A 22,765-nucleotide genomic window follows, 5' to 3' on the forward strand; every position below is an offset into this window, starting at 1 on the left:
TTTAAAAAGTGAAAAAATGAAAAGAAAAGGGAATAAATAAACAAGGAAAAGACTGAATAAATAAACACTGCAAACAGTGAAGGAATAAAAAGAAGAGTGAAGAAATAAACAGTTTAAAAAGTGAAAAAATGAAAAGAAAAGGGAATAAATAAACAAGGAAAAGACTGAATAAATAAACACTGCAAACAGTGAAGGAATAAAAAGAAGAGTGAAGAAATAAACAGTTTAAAAAGTGAAAAAATGAAAAGAAAAGGGAATAAATAAACAAGGAAAAGACTGAATAAATAAACACTGCAAACAGTGAAGGAATAAAAAGAAGAGTGAAGAAATAAACAGTTTAAAAAGTGAAAAAATGAAAAGAAAAGGGAATAAATAAACAAGGAAAAGACTGAATAAATAAACACTGCAAACAGTGAAGGAATAAAAAGAAGAGTGAATAAATAAACACCGAAAGCAGTGAATAAATAAACTCACAAATGTTTACTCCAAACAAGCTGTGAACACGAATTTTCACTGCTAAAAAAAACCCCCCAAGCCCGAAGGACAGAGCAGCTCTAAAAACAAAGCAGCAAATGCCTCGAACGAGGTCTGAAATTCCCACTTGAAAAGCCCCAAGATCCACGGGAACGTTTTAGGGGAATACAAGATGTTGTTCTGCACATGATGCTCTTGGTTTTTATCTCAAATATGGATGGGAATTGCTGGTAAAACAAGAAAATAAAACTATTAAATCCCTTCCAAGCCTGGGATTGAGGTTGTAGGGCACCAAAATTCCCTTTTTTTCCCACCAGACGTTAAAAAAAATCAGCGTAGTTACCTTAAAAAGCAGCAGACACAACTCCTCCTCCCCACAGAGCTCCAATAATCAATATTATTCATATCAATACCTATTGATCCCTTCACCACTGGGTGTTTTTTAGGGGATTCACGAATTTCCGCAGGAAATTTGGGACATCTGAACCCCCAGTCCATGGGATTTCTCCCTCATTGATCCCTCAGCTTCATCTGAGCATTCAATGGAATTCCTGAGTGAGAATCAGCTCTGGAATAAATGGGAATGTAATGCTTTATTTACATCAAAAAGAGTCACAAAGCCATAAAAATTCCACGTTTTCATAGGGTCAGCAGCTCCCTGATTTTCCTTGGAGCCTGGATCTCCCTCTTGGAAACTGCCCTTCACAAAGAATGTATTAAATCCTCATTATCATAATATCCAACTATCTTAAAGGGCTCATTTGGCTTTTTTCACCAATTCTGGAGAGTTTTGAAATTCCCCTCGAGGTTTCCTTGGAGCTGGAGCGTTTCCCTGGAATTCTGCTGCTCCCTTCTCCCAGAGGAGAGGCTTGGAAAGGTTTTTTCCCTCTGTTTGAGGAGTGATTTGTAACCTGTTCCTATTTATAACAGGAGTTTTAAATGACAAATAATCCTATTTTTTGGTGGTTTAACAGGCTGCCACTCAAGGGGAGTTGACATGAGCCGGGCTCTTTCCTCTGGAGTGAGGAAAAACAGGGAATATTCTGCTAATCCAACATAAATACCCCTGGAGTCAGTCTGGAGTGTGGCATTGGAAGCGTTTACAGAACATGAAACTCGAAGAGAACTCAAAAAACCTCAAAACCTGGCAGCTCCAAGGGAAAATATCCAGGGAATGCCTGGGATTGGGAGCTCAGGGCCTGGGATTTGTTTGGGAAGGGCCCTGGATGGGCCTGGAATATGGGGGCAGCTTCTCCTGTGGGAAGGAAATAAAGAATTCCCTGCAGATTCCAACTGGGAAGGGCTGGGCTGGGCCCTCCAGAGCCAGAAAATGTTGGGAATAACAGGATCAGGGATCCCAGGGATTTGGGGATAACAGAGGACAGGATTTAACAGCGGCCATAAAGCACCGAAAGGTCACTCTGATATCCTGAAAATTAATTCAGGGATGAATTTCAGCTCTGTCCTGCACCAAAACCCTGCATTTTTGGGATGAATCAGCAGCTTTTTGGGTGGATTTTCCAGCAGTTTTGGTGGATAATAAACCCCAATTGTCAGCTCTTTTTAGGAGGGATTCCAGCATAAAAACCTCCTGGTGACCCTTCCAGAAGCCCCAGAGGATGATATTTAAAATTCACTTTAACATGAAGCTGGAAAAGCAAAGGCAGGGTGAAAACAGCAAAGTTTGAGGGAATGTAATTGATTTGTCTCCTGATATTAATTGATTTATCTCCCAATAAACCCTCTGAGGGTGTTCCCAGGCAAAGTTGGGAGCTTTTATTAATATTTGAATCTCTCTGGGGATGCTTCTGTGGCAAAACTTCCTGTGAAGAACTGAAAAATTGAGGTAAAAAAGAGATTTGTCCCAGGAAGAAATGAGATTTTCCTTCAGCTTCCCCAAATCCCCAAATTTCTTAGGAATTTGAAGGAAAAAAGCTGCAGCAGCTCTCGGTGTTCTTTATTCTGCCAGGACCCCAAAAATGAGGGGTTTGGATCCCATCCCCCTGCCCTGGCTGCTACAGGGAATGTCTGAACGACCCGAAAAACCCCAAAATATTTAATTTATGTCTTTTTTAGGTTTCTCCCCTTGCTTGGGGGTGGGATGAACACCCTGAACCACCAAACCAGAATCTCAGGGGGTTTATTTCGTTATAAACAACTTCATCCTGAACTGCTGAATCCTTCACTTTTCCTGGATTGGGAATTTTCTGCCTGCTTTGCTTCACACCCCATTATCCCTCAGGAGTTTTATTCACTTGCACCTCCACAGCAGAGACTCAATTTTGGGTCATTTTTTTTTTGCTGTTTCAACCCATTTTGCCCCATTTTAACGCTGGCTGGAGCCCCAGGGAACAAGAAAACCGCTGGGAGCATCCACAGCTTTAAAAAAACTCCTTTAAAAATAATAATAATCATTTTAAATTTTGGCTAAAAGACTTTGGTGATGCAGAGAAAAACTCCTGGAGGGCCAGACCTCCCTCCTGAGGGTAAATGGAGCTGATGGAACCCCCCAGGGGGGTGACAGCGACCTCAGGATCAACCAAGAGACACAAAGTCCCTTCCCTCTGCCAACTTGGCTCCTTTTCCCTCAATTCTGACACAAGATTCCTGTTCCTGGCTGGAGCTTCCAGGCCCTGTGGCTTCCAGACAGATTCCAGGGATGGAGCTTTAATTCTCTTTTTTTTTTTTTTTTCTGCCCAGGGAGATTTCAGGCTTTATTCCCAGTTTTTGGGCTGGATGTTCTCAGGAGAACGCTGGGAAAACAGCAGGAAGACCCCCCTAAAATAAGGGATAAGAGGTATAAAAGCAGGATAATTATTCATAATTATCCCTGTTAATAAAACAGGAAAAATGAGATTAAAACTTAGCATGGAAAGGAGGGGAATAAAAGCCACGACTCCCAAAGCAAAGTCTGAGAAAGGTTTTTTTAGTTCTATACAAAATAAATATTTTAGCTCCGAGTTAAGCCTCGGGGTGGAACAGCACGTGCTGGATGTCACAACTCCGGGATTCTGCTGCTGGAACAGGCCAAATTTATTCCAAATATTCCCAAAGAACAGAGCACAGGGCAGGGAGACAACATGGGATGTGGGCCCCGTGCCCTGCCTGCACTCACTCCATCAAACCCAGGGGAAATATCTCATTTATATCTCATTTTATTGACAGGGGTTGGTGATGTTTGGTGATATTTAGTGATATTTCATGTGTTATCAGCTTTTTGAAGCTCCAAAAATGACCATCGTGGCTCCTTGCTCTGCTTTTCCAGAGCTGTGCATTCCCCCCGGTCCCAGTTTGTGCTTAAAAGGAATTTCTCCCCCAAAATGTGCTGCAAAAAGGGAATTCTGGCATTATGGTGGGGCAGGGAGGAATTTATAAACATGGGTAAATGCTGTGTTTTAGACAGAACAAGCACATTCCACTGGCTGGGAAGTGGAATTCGTGGAATCATGGAATGGTTTGTGCTCAAAGGGACCCTAAATCCATGGGCAGGGACACCTTCCCTATCCCAGGTTGCTCCAAGCTCCATCCAACATGGCCTTAAATTCACTTTTTACCTGCAACAGCACAAATTGATCCCTCCCCGTGCCCTTTTCTTCTTCCAGCAGGTCCCAATTTAATTTATTCTTCACAAAGACAAAAAAAATATCCTTTTATACCCTCAAAGATCTGGCTCAAGGTATTAATAATGGAGATTAAAACCAGTTTAAAACCTGTTTTCCAGCAGGTTCTTCCACAGCTCCTGGAATATCTCTTTGCAGCATCACCTGGAGCTTGTAAAACCTCACAGATTGATCCTCCTCTGCAACAAACCCAGCAATAAATGACATTTTCTGGCCCTTCATTGCACAAAGATGCTGCAGCTGATCAAAAATGGCAGCATTTTAAGGGATAACTTCCAAGGACAAGGAGCTGGGCTCTGTTTTGGGCCTCGTCCCCCTCTATTTATGAGGCTTTTCCACAAGAATTTCCTCAGCTCAGGTGAATCCTCAGAGCCCAGGAGTCTGAGGGGAGGGAAAAGCTGCAGAGGGGCATTAAATGAGGGAGGTTTAATCCCAAGGATTTTTCCACCATGGAATGTCATCCCCCTTTTACTTAAAACAAGAGGATGGCCTGGAGCTGTGGGCCAAGCTTGGTCTCACAGCCTTATTTGCACCCAAAAGTCCAGAAGAAATTCCCTGGATTTTTTTGGCAGCACTTTGAGGCTCCAGGCAGAGCTGGACTCCATTTTGGGCCTCGTCCCCCTCTATTTATGAGGCTTTTCCATAAGAATTTCCTCAGCTCAGGTGAATCCTCAGAGCCCAGGAGTCTGAGGGGAGGGAAAAGCTGCAGAGGGGCATTAAATGAGGAGGGGGTTTAATCCCAAGGATTTTTTCAGGTCTTGGATAACAAATCCCATGAAATGTCATCCTGTTTCTACTTAAAATGAGGTGATGGCCTGGAGCTGTGGGCCAAGCTCAGTCTCACACCTTTACTTTTGCACTCAGAAATCCAGAAAAGATTCCCTGGATTTTTTTGGGAGCACTTTGAGGCTCCAGGTTTTTTGCAGGCAGACCTGGAAAAGCTGCTGGGAGTGACCCCTGCCCTGTGCTTTCTTTCCTTAATTCCCTGCAGTGACCAAACAGGTCTGAGCCTGATCCAAGGCTCCCATTCCCACTGGATTTGGGCAATCGGTGGGCTACACCTGACACACTCACCAGGGACTCTGAAGATGCAGATTTTGTGCCCAAATCCGTGGTTTTATCTTATTAAATCGTAAGAACGCAGTGAGGGGTTTGTGCTCCCCTTGGCTTTCCCTTTTCCCCATCCCAAAGCACTGGCAGGGAAGGATTTGGATCCTCAAGGAAATATTTTGATGTAAAGAACCACAATTAAAGAGTTCAGACCGTGGATTCCTTGGATTGTGTGAGAATTCAACATATTCCTGGTCAAATGTATCCAATTCTGACCCTGGGAGAAGATCTAAACCATTTATAATTCGATGGAAAAAGCAGTTCTGCTGGAAAATCCCTGTCCCCTTCCTCCCCACCACACAGAACAGAGTCACTGCGTTATTTCTGTTCTTTCCCATCTCAATCCTTCATTTCCAAACCCAAGCACCCCCCAACCAATCCCCAAAAAACCCGTGCTGGTTACAAGTGCTATGGTGAAATAATAAAAATACAACGTAACAAACCCCAAATCTCAGTGTGCTGCTCCGTGAGCATCTGGTGAAGCACAAATTAAATAGGAAACGTTTCTTTCAGGAGGATAAAAAGAATAATTCTGATGAGGAATTGAGCTGGTGAGGACCTTGAGAAGCAGCAGCAGCCTCTGGAAGCAAAGCTGGAGGAGCTGTGAAAGGATTTTGGCTGGTTTCAAATTGCTGCAGGTACAGGGAGCAGTTTCAAGATCAGAGTGGGGTTTGCTTCAGTCCCAAAAGCAGGGCTGGCATTCCCAGGCTTCCTGCTACGCTCCCATCAGCATTCCCATGAAATCAGATCCGTTCTGGATGGTGATGGGAGCCCCAGCACTGTTGTCCACGAAGATGGAGGTGTATTGCCCAGCCTGCAGGGAGAAGGAGAGGGAAAGGTGACACATTCCAGAGGAAAAAGAGGGAAAAATCCCATGGCTCCAGCAGGAACTGAGCACAGCAGCTGTTCTGTGGCTCCTGGGATCTGATCTGATTAAGTGGAAGAAATTTGGTGCAGTCTTGTGGTTGATTATTTTTATATTTCTATATTATACATTTATATACAATAATATATATTCTATAAAATATATAGATAAATTAAAAGTATCTATTAAAAATTATATGCATGAAAAAATTCTATATTAAACATTATCTATTAAACATTATATATTAAAATTATATATTAAAATTATATATTAAACATATATTAAACTTATATATTTAGAGATATGTTTATACATCATATATTTAATAGAATATATTAATTTAATATAATATATTTCATTTAATATATTTCATTTAATATATTTCATTTAATATAATTGTATTTCTATATTTATATCTTATATAAAAATAAAATTAAATCGATATTATTTAAGATATATTTATTATCTATTTAATATATTTATTATTATCAACCAAATCCTTCCTGCACTGGCACCTTTTTGGGTGAAGTGGCCACCTCTGCGTCAGGTGGGAAATTCAATTGGCATCTTGGCAATGCCAGGGGAGAGTTGGGAAAGGAAAATATTTCTATTTAAAATGTAATATTAATAGAAATATTTAATTTTTCCTCAAAGGAAAGGTTCTTCCTGTGCCTTAAATTCAGAATGTGAAACCTAAGTCTGGTTTTTCATCCCAATCCTGCCCCAGGTGAGGAATTTCCCTCCCTTAACCTCAGAAAGGAGGTTCCTAAATCCTTCCCCACCTCCAGGGGAGAGTCCAGCCTGGCCAGGAAATAACTCCATGTCCTGCCAAGGGATTTGGGGCAGAAATTCCCACTTTTCAGGGCCTCACCTGCAGCTGCAGCAAACCATGGACATAAATAGTGAAGATCTTGCTGTTGCTTTCCAGCCCAGCAATGACTTCCAAGGACCTAAAGAGAGAAATGAACAGATTAAACCCCTCAGGCAACTGCAGCAGTTGTGTGTGGAAGGACAATTGTCCCTCAATTTCCTTGGCAATAAGACCAAGGTGATAAAATTCGCCAAAAAGGTGAATTTTGACTGGATTTTTGATGTTTGGAAGTGTTTAAAGCCAGGCTGGATGGGGCTTGGAGCAAGCTGGGATGGTGGAATGGGATTGGAATGAGGTGATCTTTAAGGACCATTCCACAATTCCATGATTCCAGCTGCATTAAATATAAAATAGGAGAAGCTTTTCCGCACTGCAGATGGAAAATCCACAAAGAACCCAGGATTTTGGATAAAAAAACTCAGCTGGGAGCCACCTTTCCCCAGAGGCCTTTCCAGGGTCCTGTCCTCTCTATTCCCACCCCTGAGCATGTGCTGAAAACCCCTTTGGATCGATCTCCACCCCAGTTTGCCCAGTTTGGTGAGCAGCACAATGGTTTGTACCTGTTCTGCAAAGAGCTGCAGGCACCCTGCCAGTAAAACTTCATTTATTTTCCGGGGATGAAAGGTTTATTTCACCTGAACCACAAATTTCTGTGTGAGAAAGGACAAATTCTGCAGCTGCTTGGGAGGATTTTTAGATCAGGGATCACACACAAGCCCCCAGAAATCCTTAAATAATTGTGCTCCAGCTCAAAATCCAGGGAAAGCTTCACATCACCCCTCCAGCATTGCTCTTTTGTTCTGAGAGCCATCAGGGAGAGCTGTTCCCTGTGGAATTCCCGGTTCACAGGACAAAATCAGCTCCTTTTGTGCAGGATTCAGGTTCTTGGGACACCAAAACCCAGCACAGCCCAGTTAAGCTCAGTCCTAAGCTCCCTGCCTGGCTGGTTCCTCCCTCCCTGCCCAGTGGGGGTTGTTTTCCCGTGTTTTCCCAACTGAACCAACCCCTTTTGTCCCTTTTCTTTTCCTCGGTGATGAAACCCTGCAAGTTCCAACGTGCTTTTCCCAGCCCTGTGCGAGGGAATAAATGAAAAGTGGGGGCAAATTGGCCCCGAGAGCAGGAGCCACTTGGCACCACCTCGGTTCAAGCTGTGTCACATCCTGCCCAAATCCCAAATCCCGGCTGGGGTGGGGACTTCCCACAATTAATCTCTTCCACCGCGACTGTCTCCTTCCACCTGAGTTTCCATCGCTTATCCCAAAGCCCTGGGGGCTCCTCCAGCTCCATGGATGGATGGATGGATGGATGAGTCGGTGCTGACATCCCCAGGAAATTCCAGAGGCACGGGGTGGCAGCAGGGAGTGTGTCCAGGCAGGCTCCCATCCCTCCTCCCAGCTCCTTCCACCCCAGCCACCCTCTCGTGGCACTGGGATGTGTCCCAGATTCATCCTGATCCCATTGCTCTGGGATCTGTCCCAAATTTATCCCTGGGCAGGGCACTAAAATAAACCTGGGCAGGGATTTGAGGTCTGGGGCCAAGGACAGAGCCACAGCAGCATTGCCCTCTGCTGGGAGCCTCCCATCCTCTTCCTCCCTGGAAAAGTTCCCAAAATCCTCCTGAGCCTCCCCTGGGACACGGCACCTCTGGGCTGCAGCTGGAAAAAATGGAAGCACAGGAAAAAAGCAGCCGAGGAAGTTTTCCTGACTTAAAAAATGTGGGGTTTTAAGCAGTTTTGCCCTCAGAAAAGGGAAATTCAGCACCATTTTCTCAGCAAGCTGAGGAGGTACCACAAACCTGCACTTCCTGCCTCATTCCCCTCGATTTCCCACCCATTCCTTCCCCTCATCACTCCAACACTTCCATGGCAACACCAGGGAGAGGCTGGGATCCACTCAGGATGAGGAAATGATAAAAACGGAGCTCTGGCACAAATAAAGTGTTGAATTCTGTGTGTTAATGGTGACAGCTGAGCACTCAGCACCTGGAGCTGCAGCCACAATTCCCTCAATATTTGGGTGTATTATTCTATATTTTGGTGATATAAGTATTATTATAAATAATACTTCATTCACAATTATGTAATAATTATTTATCACTAATATTTATAGCACTGAGGGGTTAAAACTCAGAATTCAAATAATACAGAGAGCCTGAGGGCTGCTCTGCAGAACAACTCTACACGAATTTATGATATAAAATCCACTTTTGGTGAACTTGATCTTCCAGAGTTGGTTGAAATATCAGGAAATACTGAACATTTGAGGAAAATAATTGCCCAAAGTCCCCCCTGGAGTGACTCACGTGTATCTGTGACACAGGGACTCGATGCAGATCAACACTCGGACGTTGTCCCTGGCTCGCAGCTGGACTTTGCTCTTCAGCTCACTGTGGTCTGGGAAAAGCAGTGGGGAAAATATCAGCATTTCCACAAATTCTGGGATTTGGGCTTCAGAGGGACACCAGCAGCCTTGGGACTTCTGGGTTTGGGGCTACAGAAGGTGCCAGAAGGTTCCCCCATATCCAGTGGAGCCAAAGCCAACAGCTCCAAGGTGGATCCACCTCTGCCCATCAGTGGCAGAACCTCTGGAATATCAGATTAAAAAGGGGATCCACCTGTGCCCATCAGTGGCAGAACCTCTGGAATATCAGATTAAAAAGGGGATCCACCTGTGCCCATCAGTGGCAGAACCTCTGGAATATCAGATTAAAAAGGGGATCCACCTCTGCCCATCAGTGGCAGAACCTCTGGAATATCAGATTAAAAAGGGGATCCATCACTGCCCATCAGTGGCAGAACCTCTGGAATATCAGATTAAAAAGGGGATCCACCTCTGCCCATCAGTGGCAGAACCTCTGGAATATCAGATTAAAAAGGGGATCCATCACTGCCCATCAGTGGCAGAACTCTGGGATATCAGATTAAAAAGGGGATCCATCACTGCCCATCAGTGGCAGAACTCTGGAATATCAGATTAAAAAGGGGATCCACCTCTGCCCATCAGTGGCAGAACCTGTGGAATATCAGATTAAAAAGGGGATCCACCTGTGCCCATCAGTGGCAGAACCTCTGGAATATCAGATTAAAAAGGGGATCCACCTCTGCCCATCAGTGGCAGAACCTGTGGAATATCAGATTAAAAAGGGGATCCACCTCTGCCCATCAGTGGCAGAACCTGTGGAATATCAGATTAAAAAGGGGATCCACCTCTGCCCATCAGTGGCAGAACCTGTGGAATATCAGATTAAAAAGGGGATCCATCACTGCCCATCAGTGGCAGAACTCTGGGATATCAGATTAAAAAGGGGATCCATCACTGCCCATCAGTGGCAGAACTCTGGAATATCAGATTAAAAAGGGGATCCATCACTGCCCATCAGTGGCAGAACCTGTGGAATATCAGATTAAAAAGGGGATCCACCTCTGCCCATCAGTGGCAGAACTCTGGGATATCAGATTAAAAAGGGGATCCACCTCTGCCCATCAATGGCAGAACCTCTGGAATATCAGATTTAAAAGGGGATCCACCTCTGCCCATCAGTGGCAGAACTCTGGGATATCAGATTTAAAAGGGGCAAAAAAAATAGTGCAACTGTGAAGAGAGGAGTGGGAATATATGGGGGAAGAGATGCTCCAGCAGGGAAAACCACTGAAAACCTGCCTGGATGCAGTTCTACATCGACATTTACATTTTTTCTGCAGTGTTTTGTGCAAGGCAGAGCTTCTGCACCAAATAAATTTGCTCCCTAAGCTCTTGCTCCATAGGGAATGTGGATTTTTGGTGCCCATGGAGCAGCCACTGGGGTCGCAGGCTGTGGAAGGAGCCAGCCATGGTTCCAAAGGGCCATATCCAGGCTTTTCCCTGGATGCAGGGGGTTCTCCAGGAGGATCAGGGGTCCCTGTGGGCAGCACTCACCGATGTGGACGTTGGCTGAGAACTGGTAGATGCCGCCCACGGGGGCGGTGAAGCGGCCGGTGGCCAGGTTCAGTCCTGTGCCCCGCAGGAACGCGCCCTTGGCCAGGGGCTGGAGAGGGAAAAGAGAGCCTGAGCACATCCCAGCACTGCCAACATTTCTCCCTGCCCAGGACACAGAACCAGCCCAGCTGCAGGGGAACAGAGCTGCTGAAAATGGCCCGATCCCGCCAGGAGATTCCAGAGGGGCTCACTCCCAGAATTTGATGCGCACAAAAGGGAAAATGATCAGTGGGACACACAGAGCTGGCTCTTCTGACTCATCTGGACCCAGACTGAGCTTACAGCATCCCTGGACTGGCCCTAAATCCCTGTGCTGATCCTGGCTCCATCCCTGTGCTGCTCCTGACTCCATCTCGGGGCTAATCCCAAATCCCTGTGCTGATCCCAGTGGCCTCCACTGACGTCCTGATGCTCTGTTCCCATTATTTGAGCCAAGAGTTCCCTGCTACTCCCAAAAACATCCCAGATGGGGCCAAGCCACATTCCCAGGCTTATCCTGGAACCTTCTCCATTGCTTTTTGTAGAGCCCTAACACCCACAGGAGTCTCCAGAAGTTTCCTACCTACTTTAGGTGGAAATCAGAGGGGTTTGACGAAGAACTGGTTGGATTCTGGGGGATTCCATTTCAGTTTTGGTTTGTCCCAACCTTGGATTGTCTGGGATAACCAAACCCTGGTAAATCCAGCAGGGAGCTGCTCCTGGTGGCAGGGAAGTGCTCTGGAGTCACACTGGGAGCAGATTCTCCGAGTCAGACTCAGATAAACTCGGTGAGAAATGTTTAGTGTTTGGTTTGGCCCCGCAGGGATTTGGCTGGAGCTGGGGAGAGGCTCCAGAGGGCCAAGAAATCCCATTAGTCAGACTCTGCTCCCACCACAAGGACGCTCTGGGCACTGGGAATGTGGCCCCTGAACACTGGTCCAGGAGGTTTATCCCAAACTGGGATTAGGGATCACAGGAACTGTTCAGATCTGACTCTGTGAGGGCACATACACAGGGCTGGATGCCAAAAATACCCAGTGATGTATCCCAAAAACTACTCACTGCTGTATCCCAAAAAACAGGCACAGTCTGCTGGATCCCAAAAACTACTCACTGCTGTATCCCAAAAAACAGGCACAGACTGCTGTGTCCCAAAAACACACCCTGCTGGATCCCAAAACCAGGCCCAAATCCATAACTTTTCCAGCCAAAATAAGTCTGTGATTCCAGGATTCTAAGTCCATGTGGAACAACAGATTTTCTCATGATGAAACTTCCTCAGAATTTCGAATTTGAGGATAATTCCTATTTTCTCATGCATAGCCACAGCCAATATAACAGCAAACCCACCAAAAATCATGGAAGGAGCTGGATTCTGTCCTTATCCCACCACTCCAGCACGATTTTTAGTAATTCCAGTTTGTATTTCCCTCAGCTCCAAGCCCTGCCCGGTTCATTCATCCCTTTCTTGTTGCAGCCGTGAGCAGAAGCAGCACCAGAATTCCAACCCCACTGGCTGAGCTTGGAAAGCAATTCCAGGCCCCAGTAAATTCCAACTGATAAAATTCCTGTTCCTTCATGCCCTCCCTGCCTTGTTATTCTTCTGCTCACAATGCAGGGTGAGGTTCCCTGGGCAAAATATTCCATTAAATCCCATGCCAGAGCTGCTGCTGCCTGGGAGCAGCAGGGCCCTCACCCAGCTGCTCCAAACTCCACAGGGATTTATTCCTGAGGAAATCACTCAATTAGCCCAGAAAGCAGCCCCAAATATTCCAGTATTTCAGAGCAGCCACTCTGGAAAAACCAAATCAGCTTCTCCCCCTCAGTTCATCCCATACCTCCCTCAGCCAATCCTTGGTTTTCTGCCAGGAGGAAAAACAGGAGCCATTCCTGGAGAACTGGGATGGGAACTCCCAGTTTCACATCCCAGGGATCCCCCCAAAAGCAATGCCTGGATTTATCTTAGTAAAGAAAAGGATAATCCAGGCACAGGGATATCCACAATCTCCTGATCCAGCACTAAAATTCCAAAGGCAGAGACATTTCACTTGAGTTCAAGGCCACACAAGCCATGAAAAGCAGGTGGGCCACGTTAAATGATCTGATTCCAGGAAGATTCCCAGCTAAATCCCACTTCCATGCCCTGCCAGAGGCTGCAGTTCCTTCAATTCTTGCTGGGAAAAACTTTTTTTAAGAGGAAATCCTCAAAAACCTCCAGTGTGAGGTGCAGGAGGGAGAGGTGTGGGAAAGGAGCATCCCATGTTTCATCCCACATTCCAAGGACATCATGAGGCCAGGAGGGAGGGAATTTAGCATGGAAGGGTGGGAAAACTGGTAGGAAAACCTCGGTGCTCAAGGTCAGAGTGACTTGGACACCACAAATGAGGGAGCAGAGGGATGGGCCCCTCTCAGGTTCTCTCCTCTATCTCAAAATGCTTTGGATCAGCTCCAAATCCAGGAATCAGGGTCAATCCCTGTTATCCCACTGGGAATTATCCAGCTGTTGGCTTCTTCCCTCTAAACTGACAGAATGGTGGGAGAGGAACTCTCCCTAAAGACAACATTTTCACCTTTGCAGGAGCAGCCTGTGGCTCCCTCCCTCTGAATTCCCCTTTTCCAGAGAGCACAAGCCAAAACCAGACACTTCTTGTCCCGGGCTGCAGTGCCAGGTTGGCATCCAGACCCTCCCACAGCAGCTCCAAGCCAGGAAAAATTAGGAAGGAGCTGGGCATCCCATCCCTGAGGCATGGGAAGCAGCAGCCCACGCTCCCACTGCTGGGATGTCTTGATTATTCCCATTTTCCATGCTAATTAATGAGGCAGCAGCTCTCCTTCCAGCCCTGCCCACCCCTCAGGGCAGATCCTGCCTCGCTGCCAAGCCAAGCTGCCAGAAATTTGGGGAAAATCCAGGAAAGCACCTTATTTAGGATGTAAGCACTGCCTGCAGTGCTGCAGCTGCGAGGAATCCCAGCAGGAAACCACCCCAAGGGACAGGATTCTCCCTGTCACATTCCCTTTTCAAACCCTTCCTGTCACCTCACAAAACATCCCTGAGGGCCTTGTGCTCTTCCACAGCCTTTGTGACCCCAAAATCCAGCATCAATCAATTATCAAATAACTATTTGGGTTTAATTCTTACTTTTCCTAAAATTTATACTGCAAATCCAGAGCCTGTTTGCCACTGGAATGGTTTATTACAAGTTTTAATATCAAAAATTTAGTATTTAATCTCAGATTTAATATTCAGCAGCTTGCTTGTAACAATGATTATAATGACCCCTGATTGAAATTATAACCTGATTATAATTCAGTTATATAGATAATGTTTATTAGTCTATTATGTAAAGAATTTAAGCATCAGAACTAGCTCACCTAACAAAATTCAGCCTTTATTTGGGCTCCCAAATCTATGATCAATGGTTTCTGCCTGCCTCTGACGTTCTACATCTGAATTTTACTTTGGGTGTGCACTGAAAAAACAGCAGATCCTAAAGATCCCGCTCATTCCAAACCTGGACAAGTCTCCCTCCATCATTAACCAAAATAAAAACCTGGCTCTTGTTGGAACTGGGAGCACGGGAAGAACTGTGGGAGATCCTGCAGGGCTGCAGAAGAAGGAGAAATTCTGTCTTGGGTTTGTCAGGAACAGAGGACTCAAAGCTCAGTGCCCACTTCAGCCATAAAATCACAGAATATCCTGAGCTGGAAGGACCCACAGGATCATGGATCCTGCACAGACACCCCAAAATCCCACCCTGTGCATCCCTGGGAGCTCTTGGGGCCGTACCCATTCCCTGGGGAGCCTGGTCAGTGTCCCAGCACCCTCTGGGGGAAGAACCTTCTCCTAAAATCCAACCTAGACTTGGCCTGGAGCAGCTCCAGCCGTTCCCTTGGTGCTGTCCCTGTCACAGAGAGATTGGAGCTGCCCCTCAGGAAGAGCTGCAGAGCCCAAAGAGTCCCCCCTCAGTCTCCTCCAAGTGCCCTCAGCCCCTCCAGACTCTTCCCCATCTCCCTGTCCCTCCTTTGGAAACTTCCTCATGGATTTCTGCCTTTCTTTCAGCCTGGGAGGAGTTTCTGGGATGAGCCTGGCCTTTCAGGAAGCCCCACAGAGCCAAGTAGGGAACAGCCAGGTTGACTCGGGAATTCCTTCTCACCGACTGGAAGTTCTGGAGTTCCACCAAGGTCTTCTTGTCCACCACGACCTGGCCTTTGAGCTTGCAGTGGAAAGCCTCCTCCACACGCCTGTGGGATGGAAGTTCCTCCAGGGACAGCAGCAGCGGGGGCAGCTGGCTGGGATGGGCCGAAATGGCCAGGGACGCTCGGCGCTCGATGGCTTCTGAGGGGAAAAGGGAAATAAAAGGAAATAAACTGTAAGGGCCTGGCCCATGAAATCATTAATTGTGTGATTGGATTTTGTGTTTTACTCTTTCATTTAAGCCAGGCAGCACTGGGAAAACAGTTTTGGTTGCCAGGGGAATGCTTTAAGGTAAAGCCGGTGCTTGGTTTGTCGTGGTGCTTCAGCAAAACAAAGCACAAAGCTCTTACAGCCTTTAATGTCTTTTACCTTGAATATCCTTTTAAAATCTTTTACCTTTTAAAGTCTTTTACCTTTTAAAATCTCTTACCTTTTAAAATCTCTTTGAACTCCTGCAGAAGGACTTCCCTGGTGACTTCAGCCCCAGGGGCTCCTGGAGGTCCCTGAGGCCCAGGAGGTCCTGGGGGCCCAACCAGGCCTCGCTGAGGGAGCAAACAAAGGAAAATTAGGGATGAGGAGCAGGGAATTGCAGTGACAGAGCAAAAATCCTACAGGGACATCAGCAATGTGAGGTGTTTTGTTCCCAGAGAATTCCTGTTTCCTCAAATAAACTGCATGGAAGGAAATCCTTAAAAGCATCCAAGATTGTCCAAGCAGCAGATGAAAAGTGCCACATGATCAAGTGTCACTCAGCTCGTTAATTTGAAATAAACTACCTGTCCACGCCTTGATTCATTTATCCTTTGGGATACTTGGACTTTATCTCGTGGAAGGGGGAAAAAAAGAGTGGATTTTATTTCTACTGAGCAGAAAAACAACCCAAAAAAGGCCCAGTCCAAGAGCAGCTGGGTCAAAATTCCCATATCTTCTCTCCCAAAGCACAAAGGCTCAAACTTCTCCAAAAATTGAGAAATTAATCACAAAAAAAAAAAGGAAACTCAGCACTTTCTGGGCTGGGAAAAGCTGGAGCCCTGAGGATGAGCAGCAGGAAGGGAAACCGTGGGATACATGGAGTGCACATCCTACCAATTTCTTGTCTTTCCCTTTGCATCTCCTCTTGGAGGTGTTTCCATCGTCCGGGCGGTGCACGAAGGAGATCCAGGTCCTCCTGGGGTCTGTGATCCGGGGGTCTGGAGACTCCAGGAGCTGAGGAGACACAAGGACAAAGGCTGATGTCACTGCTTGGCCACAGCAGGGGCTCAGAGGATGCAAAAAAATCCAGCCCAGGCTGTTTCTGCTGCTTTTGGAGGACACTGAGGGTGTCCTTGGGGAATCAGGAAGAGCCAAGAGCTCTGAGAGTCCCTCAGAGACCTCTCTCCAACTTCTGGGACTCTCAGTCCTCTGATAATCCTTTAAAATCCCCGTGCCAGCTGCTAATAATTCACACTTAATAATCCTCTGGTTATTAATGAGATGGAAAATCATGTCCTGAGCACTTGTGGTTTTCCTTGCAGCACAAGTGTGAGGTTTGGCCTCTCAGCCAAATCCAAGAGGGAATTCCTCCCTAAATTCCCCCTCTGTTTTGGGAATGAAAAATGATGTTTCTCACCTCATATTGAAATATTTTTAACATTATTCCACACGGGCCACACGGAATCACTGTAATTCTGTTATTTTTTGTAGCTCTTCTTCATAATCTTCCAGAAAAATGAGATGGGTGTCAGACATAAACCAGGAAAAACAACATTTACTGGTCACAGCCAAGTTCCTCCCATGGTTTTACCACTTTTCAGGCCCAAAAATCCTTTCCCCAAATGCCCCTGGCTGAAATATTTGATAGAGGAGGAGTAAAACTTCTGCAGAGTCACTGACCCAGAAAAAAACAAAGGGAAATAATTCAGGAAGATGTAAGAATAAAGCAGGTGGATGCAGCCCTTGGAATCTGACAGAGGGATTCAGGATGGAAGGGATCCACAGCTGCTTCCCAGAAAAATCCAGTGCATCAAAACCTCTGTATCCATAAAAATCCAGTATCCACCACTCATGTCCTGATTTCTCTCAATCCAGAGGAGAAAACTCTGGTGGGCTTGGCAAAAACACTGCCATCAACTGAAAGATGACACTGGAGGAAACCCTTTTTCCTTAAAAAACCCCACATTTTTCCTTAAAATTTTTTTTTCCTTAAAAACCCCATTTTTCATTAAAGAAATCCCATTTTTCCTTAAAAAACCCCACATTTTTCCTTTAAAAAAAAACCCCAACAGGTTCCCTGTCCCCTTGGCAATCCCAGGTTTCTCAGGAGATTTGAGCCTTCCCAGTTTTAGTGGAGTTTTCCCCACATGACTCAGGCCCTGGGAATGTCAAAGAGGAGCTTTCTCCGCTGCTGCTTGAACAGAATTCCCGAGGGAATTTCATCCCAAATAAATTTAGCTTAATGAGAAGGAAAACACATCCACCTTTCCAGCAGGGAAAATAAAAAAATCCCTCAGCTCATAACTCATTCCCTGCTCCTTCTGCTCCAGCTGGGCCCAGAGGATTCCAAGGTAAACACATCCTGAGTTTTTCCCTGCACGAGGCCACAAAAATTCCAGCTGTGGGGAATTAATTGGGATGAGGATTCTGCTGCTTCATTTCCCTGCTCAGGGCATCCTTTCATGCCCACAGAATTCCCTTCAAGGGCCTAAAATATCACTTTTTCCACAAAAAACCTGGCTTTTGTTAGCTAAGGATGGGTTAATTATTAAGTGTAATGATGTAAATTGTGATGGTTTCACTGTAAACTGCAACTTTTACCTCAGATATTGTGGGAATTCTTAAGCACTGTATTAATAATATTATTAATAATAATAAAATACTCCCCACAGCTTGGGCAGGCGCTAAATAAATATAAAATATCCGAAATACTCTCACCCTGGACATTTAGAACCAGCCTGAACTTCAATTCCAATCAGTTCCAAGGAGAAACTGCAAAATTTGGGAGCAATTTTCCCTCAGAGATTTGGGTTGTGCTGCCTGAGCTGCAGCCAAACATTTGCCAGGGATATTTTCCAGTATTTCCATCCAAAACTTGCAGCATCCAAACAAATTCTGGATTAATGGATGCCCTGTGGGGTTTTTTTCCAGCCCTGATATATGGGAGACTCCATCAGAATTAAACAATTCCTGCTTTTTGTTTTTGCAACCAGAATCCACCCTGCTCGTGGTCCAGCGCATTTCTCAATCCAGGAAAATTAATTCCAGGATAAACTGGGATTAAATTCCTGCCTGGCCTCTCTGCAAGGGCAGGGTGGAGGGGTTTTAGCGGGGGACAACCTCAACAATTCAGCGTGGCCACAGAACCCTGCACCACACCCCAAAAAATCAGCAGGAAAAAATGGCTTTTTCCGTGGGAATTTGATGGGAATTATTTTTTTTTTTTAATGGGAATTTTAGCGGAGCAGAAGGGTTTTAGAGCCCTCAAACCTGCCCAGCCTGAACCAATTACTCTCCCGGAGCGGGATATTCCCGGTGGCAGCCCAATTGTTCCCAAATTTGTGGCCGATTGTTGGCGGCCATGCCCCAATTCCCGGGTTGTCCCCTGGTTGCCATGGCAACTGCCAGCCCTAATGGCGCTGATCAAAGCGGGCCTGGAGGTCACCCCATGGGGACAGGGGACATTCTGTGTCACCAGGGTGGGCACAGAGGGACGGGCTGAGGGTGACAGGGATTCCCTCCCTCCTCGCTGCCCTTCCCGCTCCCAAATCCTAAAAGCTGCTGTGAAATCCCTAAACCTCTCTGCTCTTCCCAAAAACCTCGTGCAAATATTCATCCCAAAGGATTGTGAGCAACTCCCTGGAAGTTTGCTGCTGTTTCCAGATTGCCTCGCTCCTCGCTGCCCTTCCCGCTCCCAAATCCTAAAAGCTGCTCTGAATTCCCCAAACTTTTCTGCTCTTCCCAAAAACCCCGTGCAAAGATTCATCCCAAAGGATTGTGAGCAACTCGCTGGAAGTTTGCTGCTGTTTCCAGATTGCCTCGCTCCTCACAGTCCTAAAAGCTGCTCTGAATTCCCCAAACTTTTCTGCTCTTCCCAAAAACCCCGTGCAAAGATTCATCCCAAAGGATTGTGAGCAACTCCCTGGAAGTTTGCTGCTGTTTCCAGATTCCCTTGCTCCTCACTGCCCTTCCCGCTCCCAAATCCTAAAAGCTGCTGTGAAATCCCTAAACCTCTCTGCTCTTCCCAAAAACCCCGTGCAAATATTCATCCCAAAGGATTGTGAGCAACTCGCTGGAAGTTTGCTGCTGTTTCCAGATTGCCTCGCTCCTCGCTGCCCTTCCCGCTCCCAAATCCTAAAAGCTGCTCTGAATTCCCCAAACTTCTCTGCTATTCCCAAAAATCCCGTGCAAAGATTCATCCCAAAGGATTGTGAGCAACTCGCTGGAAGTTTGCTGCTGTTTCCAGATTGCCTCGCTCCTCGCTGCCCTTCTCGCTCCCAAATCCTAAAAGCTGCTGTGAAATCCCTAAACCTCTCTGCTATTCCCAAAAATCCCGTGCAAAGATTCATCCCAAAGGATTGTGAGCAACTCCCTGGAAGTTTGCTGCTGTTTCCAGATTGCCTCGCTCCTCGCTGCCCTTCCCGCTCCCAAATCCTAAAAGCTGCTGTGAAATCCCTAAACCTCTCTGCTATTCCCAAAAACCTCGTGCAAATATTCATCCCAAAGGATTGTGAGCAACTCCCTGGAAGTTTGCTGCTGTTTCCAGATTGCCTCGCTCCTCGCTGCCCTTCCCGCTCCCAAATCCTAAAAGCTGCTGTGAAATCCCTAAACCTCTCTGCTCTTCCCAAAAACCCCGTGCAAAGATTCATCCCAAAGGATTGTGAGCAACTCCCTGGAAGTTTGCTGCTGTTTCCAGATTGCCTCGCTCCTCGCTGCCCTTCCCGCTCCCAAATCCTAAAAGCTGCTGTGAAATCCCTAAACCTCTCTGCTCTTCCCAAAAACCCCGTGCAAATATTCATCCCAAAGGATTGTGAGCAACTCCCTGGAAGTTTGCTGCTGTTTCCAGATTGCCTCGCTCCTCGCTGCCCTTCTCGCTCCCAAATCCTAAAAGCTGCTGTGAAATCCCTAAACCTCTCTGCTATTCCCAAAAATTCCATGCAAAGATTCATCCTAAAGGATTGTGAGCAACTCCTTGGAAGTTTGCTGCTGTTCCCAGCTTGGGGAATCCTCCCAAAAGTGCCCTCACCCTACAAAATTCCCTCCCAAGTCTCCACTGCAGCTCCACTTCCCATTTATCCACAACCAAACCCATCCTGGATCCTTTCCTGGAGCCACAAAATCCCCTTGGAGACATCCCCTGGCTGCTCCCAAACCTTCCTATCCCTGATTTTCAGAGAAAGCTCTGCCACGCTTGGTTTTAGACCTGGATTTGCTGGTGAAAAGGTCTGGAATAACAATTTCAACCGAAGAATTTGTCTGCCAGAGGCACATTAATATTCCTAATAATTCCTATTAATAGTTAATAGCATCACTATTGTGATTCCTGTCTTTTTAAAAAATTAAATACGTGGCAATTCTTAAGCACTGTATTAATAATATTAATAATATTAATAATATTAATAATAATAAAATACTCCCCATAGCTTGAGTCTATTTATATAAATATGAATATAAAAATACTCTCTCCCAGGACATTTAGAACCAGCCTGGACTTCAATTCCAATCAATTCCAAGGAGAAACTGCAAAATTTGGGAGCAATTAATTTTTTTTTTAATTAGTTGTCACTGGTAGAACCAGAACTCTAAAATATCATTCCCTGCTACTGAGAAGCTGGAACTTCAGTCCAAAATAATCACAAATTGGGATGTTAAAGGCTTTGCTTCAGCAAATATGAAAAAAAATTGAGCAAAAAAGGGCAAAAATCAAGAATGAAATTAAAGTTAAATACAAAAAATCCAACAAGTTAGCCTGGAATCAGTTGGGAAAAGGCCCCAGCATCCCTTTCCTGGCAGGAATAAGCACTGAGAATTCCAAAACCCACCTTGGGATGCCCGTGCAGCTCCTCGCTGTTGGACAGGGTGGCGTTGAAGGGCTCTGGGTGCTGCTTGGGCTCTTTCCTGCCCTTCCTGTCCCTCCTGGCCGCTGTGACCCTGCAGGGACAGAGCTGCTGACAGAGCAGGGTGGCCACCAGCAGCCAGGTGCACCCCTTCATTTTGGGAAGGGAGGGGCCAGCCACAAAAATCCTCCAGCACCAAGAAGAAAATCAGATTGGTCTCCAAAAAAAAAAAAAAAAAAAAAAAAAAAAGAAATCAAAATTAACCAGCTCAGAAGGATCCAAGCAGCCAGGCACAAAAATCCTCCAGCATCAAGAAAAAAACCCAGATTTGTCTCCAAAAAAAAAATCAAAATTAACTAGGTCAGGATCCGAGCAGCTCCTCTGGGATGTGCTGGTGGCTCAGGGGGCTCTGCTCAAGCAGGAGCCATGGAAAAGGTGGAGATGAAGTTGTTTGGAATCCTGGATCCCCTCGGAGAAGGAGGTAAGTCCATGCAGCCTCTGGAAGCTTTACATAAATACGAGAGGCCCTGCAAAGTCCTGCCACCCACCTTGAAGGGCTGCTCTGCCCCCCTAAATCGGGCTTAAAACTGGTTTTACACTGCCCCCTCTGCCCCCCAAATCGGGCTGGAGACGGGTTTTACTCTGCCCCCCTAAATCGAGCTTGAAACTGGTTTTACTCTGCCCCCTGTGCCCCCCCAAAATCGGGTTTAAACCCGGTTTTAAAGGCACTCAGCCCTAAAAGCTGGAGAAGTGCTCAGGGCAGGGCTGCCAGCCCCAGCTCATCGCGGGCTCTGCTGCTCCCTCTTCACCGGGAGATTTCCCCTTCAGAGCAGGCTGGAATTCATCCCATCCATTCCCTCTGGAATGATGCTGCTTCAGGGACAAGTCCTCATCCTTCCCTTTCGGGATGCTGGGGAATTGTAATCCAAGGAATTGGGAGCATCCCAGCTCAGCCTTGTAAGGAGAAAACAAATCCCTCACATCCCAAAAGTTCAAGCAGGGGGAAGCAAAACCTCTGAGGGTGGCCCGAAGTGCATGAGGAGCAGGTGAAGTTTTCCCAAGTTTTTTCCTTCCTCTTCAGCTTTGTCCTCGCTTTTCCCTAAGGATGAGCAGCAAATCCCGAAGCTGCGGCTGTCAGGGTGCAGAACCTCGTGGATTTTGCATCCCGATCCTCCTCTCCCCTGGCTCCAGGCAGAATTCCAGGTCCCTCCGAGGCTCTGACTCCTCTGGCTGCTCCTTTCCACACTGGCAAAACCCTCCCCGGCTTCTGCTTCAAGGGCTCCTTTCCCGAGTGAGTTTCCATCAACTTCAAGAAAAGGAGGAAAAAAAAAAAAAAAAGGGAAAGAAGGAAAAAAAAAAAAAAAAAAAGGAGGAGGGCTCACATTCTAATGAGCTGTCAAGCCTCCTCTCCTCACATTCCCATTAAATTCCCTGATAATGGAGCCGGCCGCGTGTGCCAGGCAGATTTAAATCAGTGCCCATGCCCTGCTCCCTCCCCTCCGCCCCTCCCCTTCGTTATCCCAGGGAAATCACCCTTTTTCTGGGAATTTCTAACGCTCGGCAGGAGCGTGTGTGGCAGGGCTGAAAATCCGTGGATTGGGGTAAGCCCCCAGCGTCACGCCAGGCATGGATATGGCAGAATTCCTG

General features: G+C 46.3%; 1 protein-coding gene across 2 annotated transcripts; it reads right to left on the minus strand.

Annotated features, from left to right (window-relative positions):
• Window positions 1-457: 457 nt before the first annotated feature.
• On the minus strand, window positions 458-22,529 carry C1QTNF12 (C1q and TNF related 12). Of its 2 annotated transcripts, none has more exons than XM_048326599.1 (8): window positions 21,104-22,529; window positions 16,176-16,295; window positions 15,520-15,631; window positions 15,049-15,230; window positions 10,856-10,964; window positions 9,243-9,333; window positions 6,941-7,019; window positions 458-6,018 (listed from the first exon to the last, which is right to left on the minus strand). In XM_048326599.1, exons 1-8 carry the CDS (start codon window positions 21,272-21,274, stop codon window positions 5,920-5,922), a joined length of 963 nt encoding a protein of 320 aa, XP_048182556.1. In that variant the 5' UTR covers window positions 21,275-22,529; the 3' UTR covers window positions 458-5,919. The 2 variants fall into 2 exon arrangements, with proteins under 2 accessions (XP_048182556.1, XP_048182557.1); XM_048326600.1 differs by lacking the exon at window positions 21,104-22,529 and adding an exon at window positions 16,699-16,930.
• Between the last annotated feature and the right edge of the window lie 236 nt (window positions 22,530-22,765).

The sequence above is a fragment of the Corvus hawaiiensis genome, chromosome 22 (genome assembly GCF_020740725.1).
Source record: "Corvus hawaiiensis isolate bCorHaw1 chromosome 22, bCorHaw1.pri.cur, whole genome shotgun sequence".
NCBI lineage: Eukaryota > Metazoa > Chordata > Aves > Passeriformes > Corvidae > Corvus > Corvus hawaiiensis.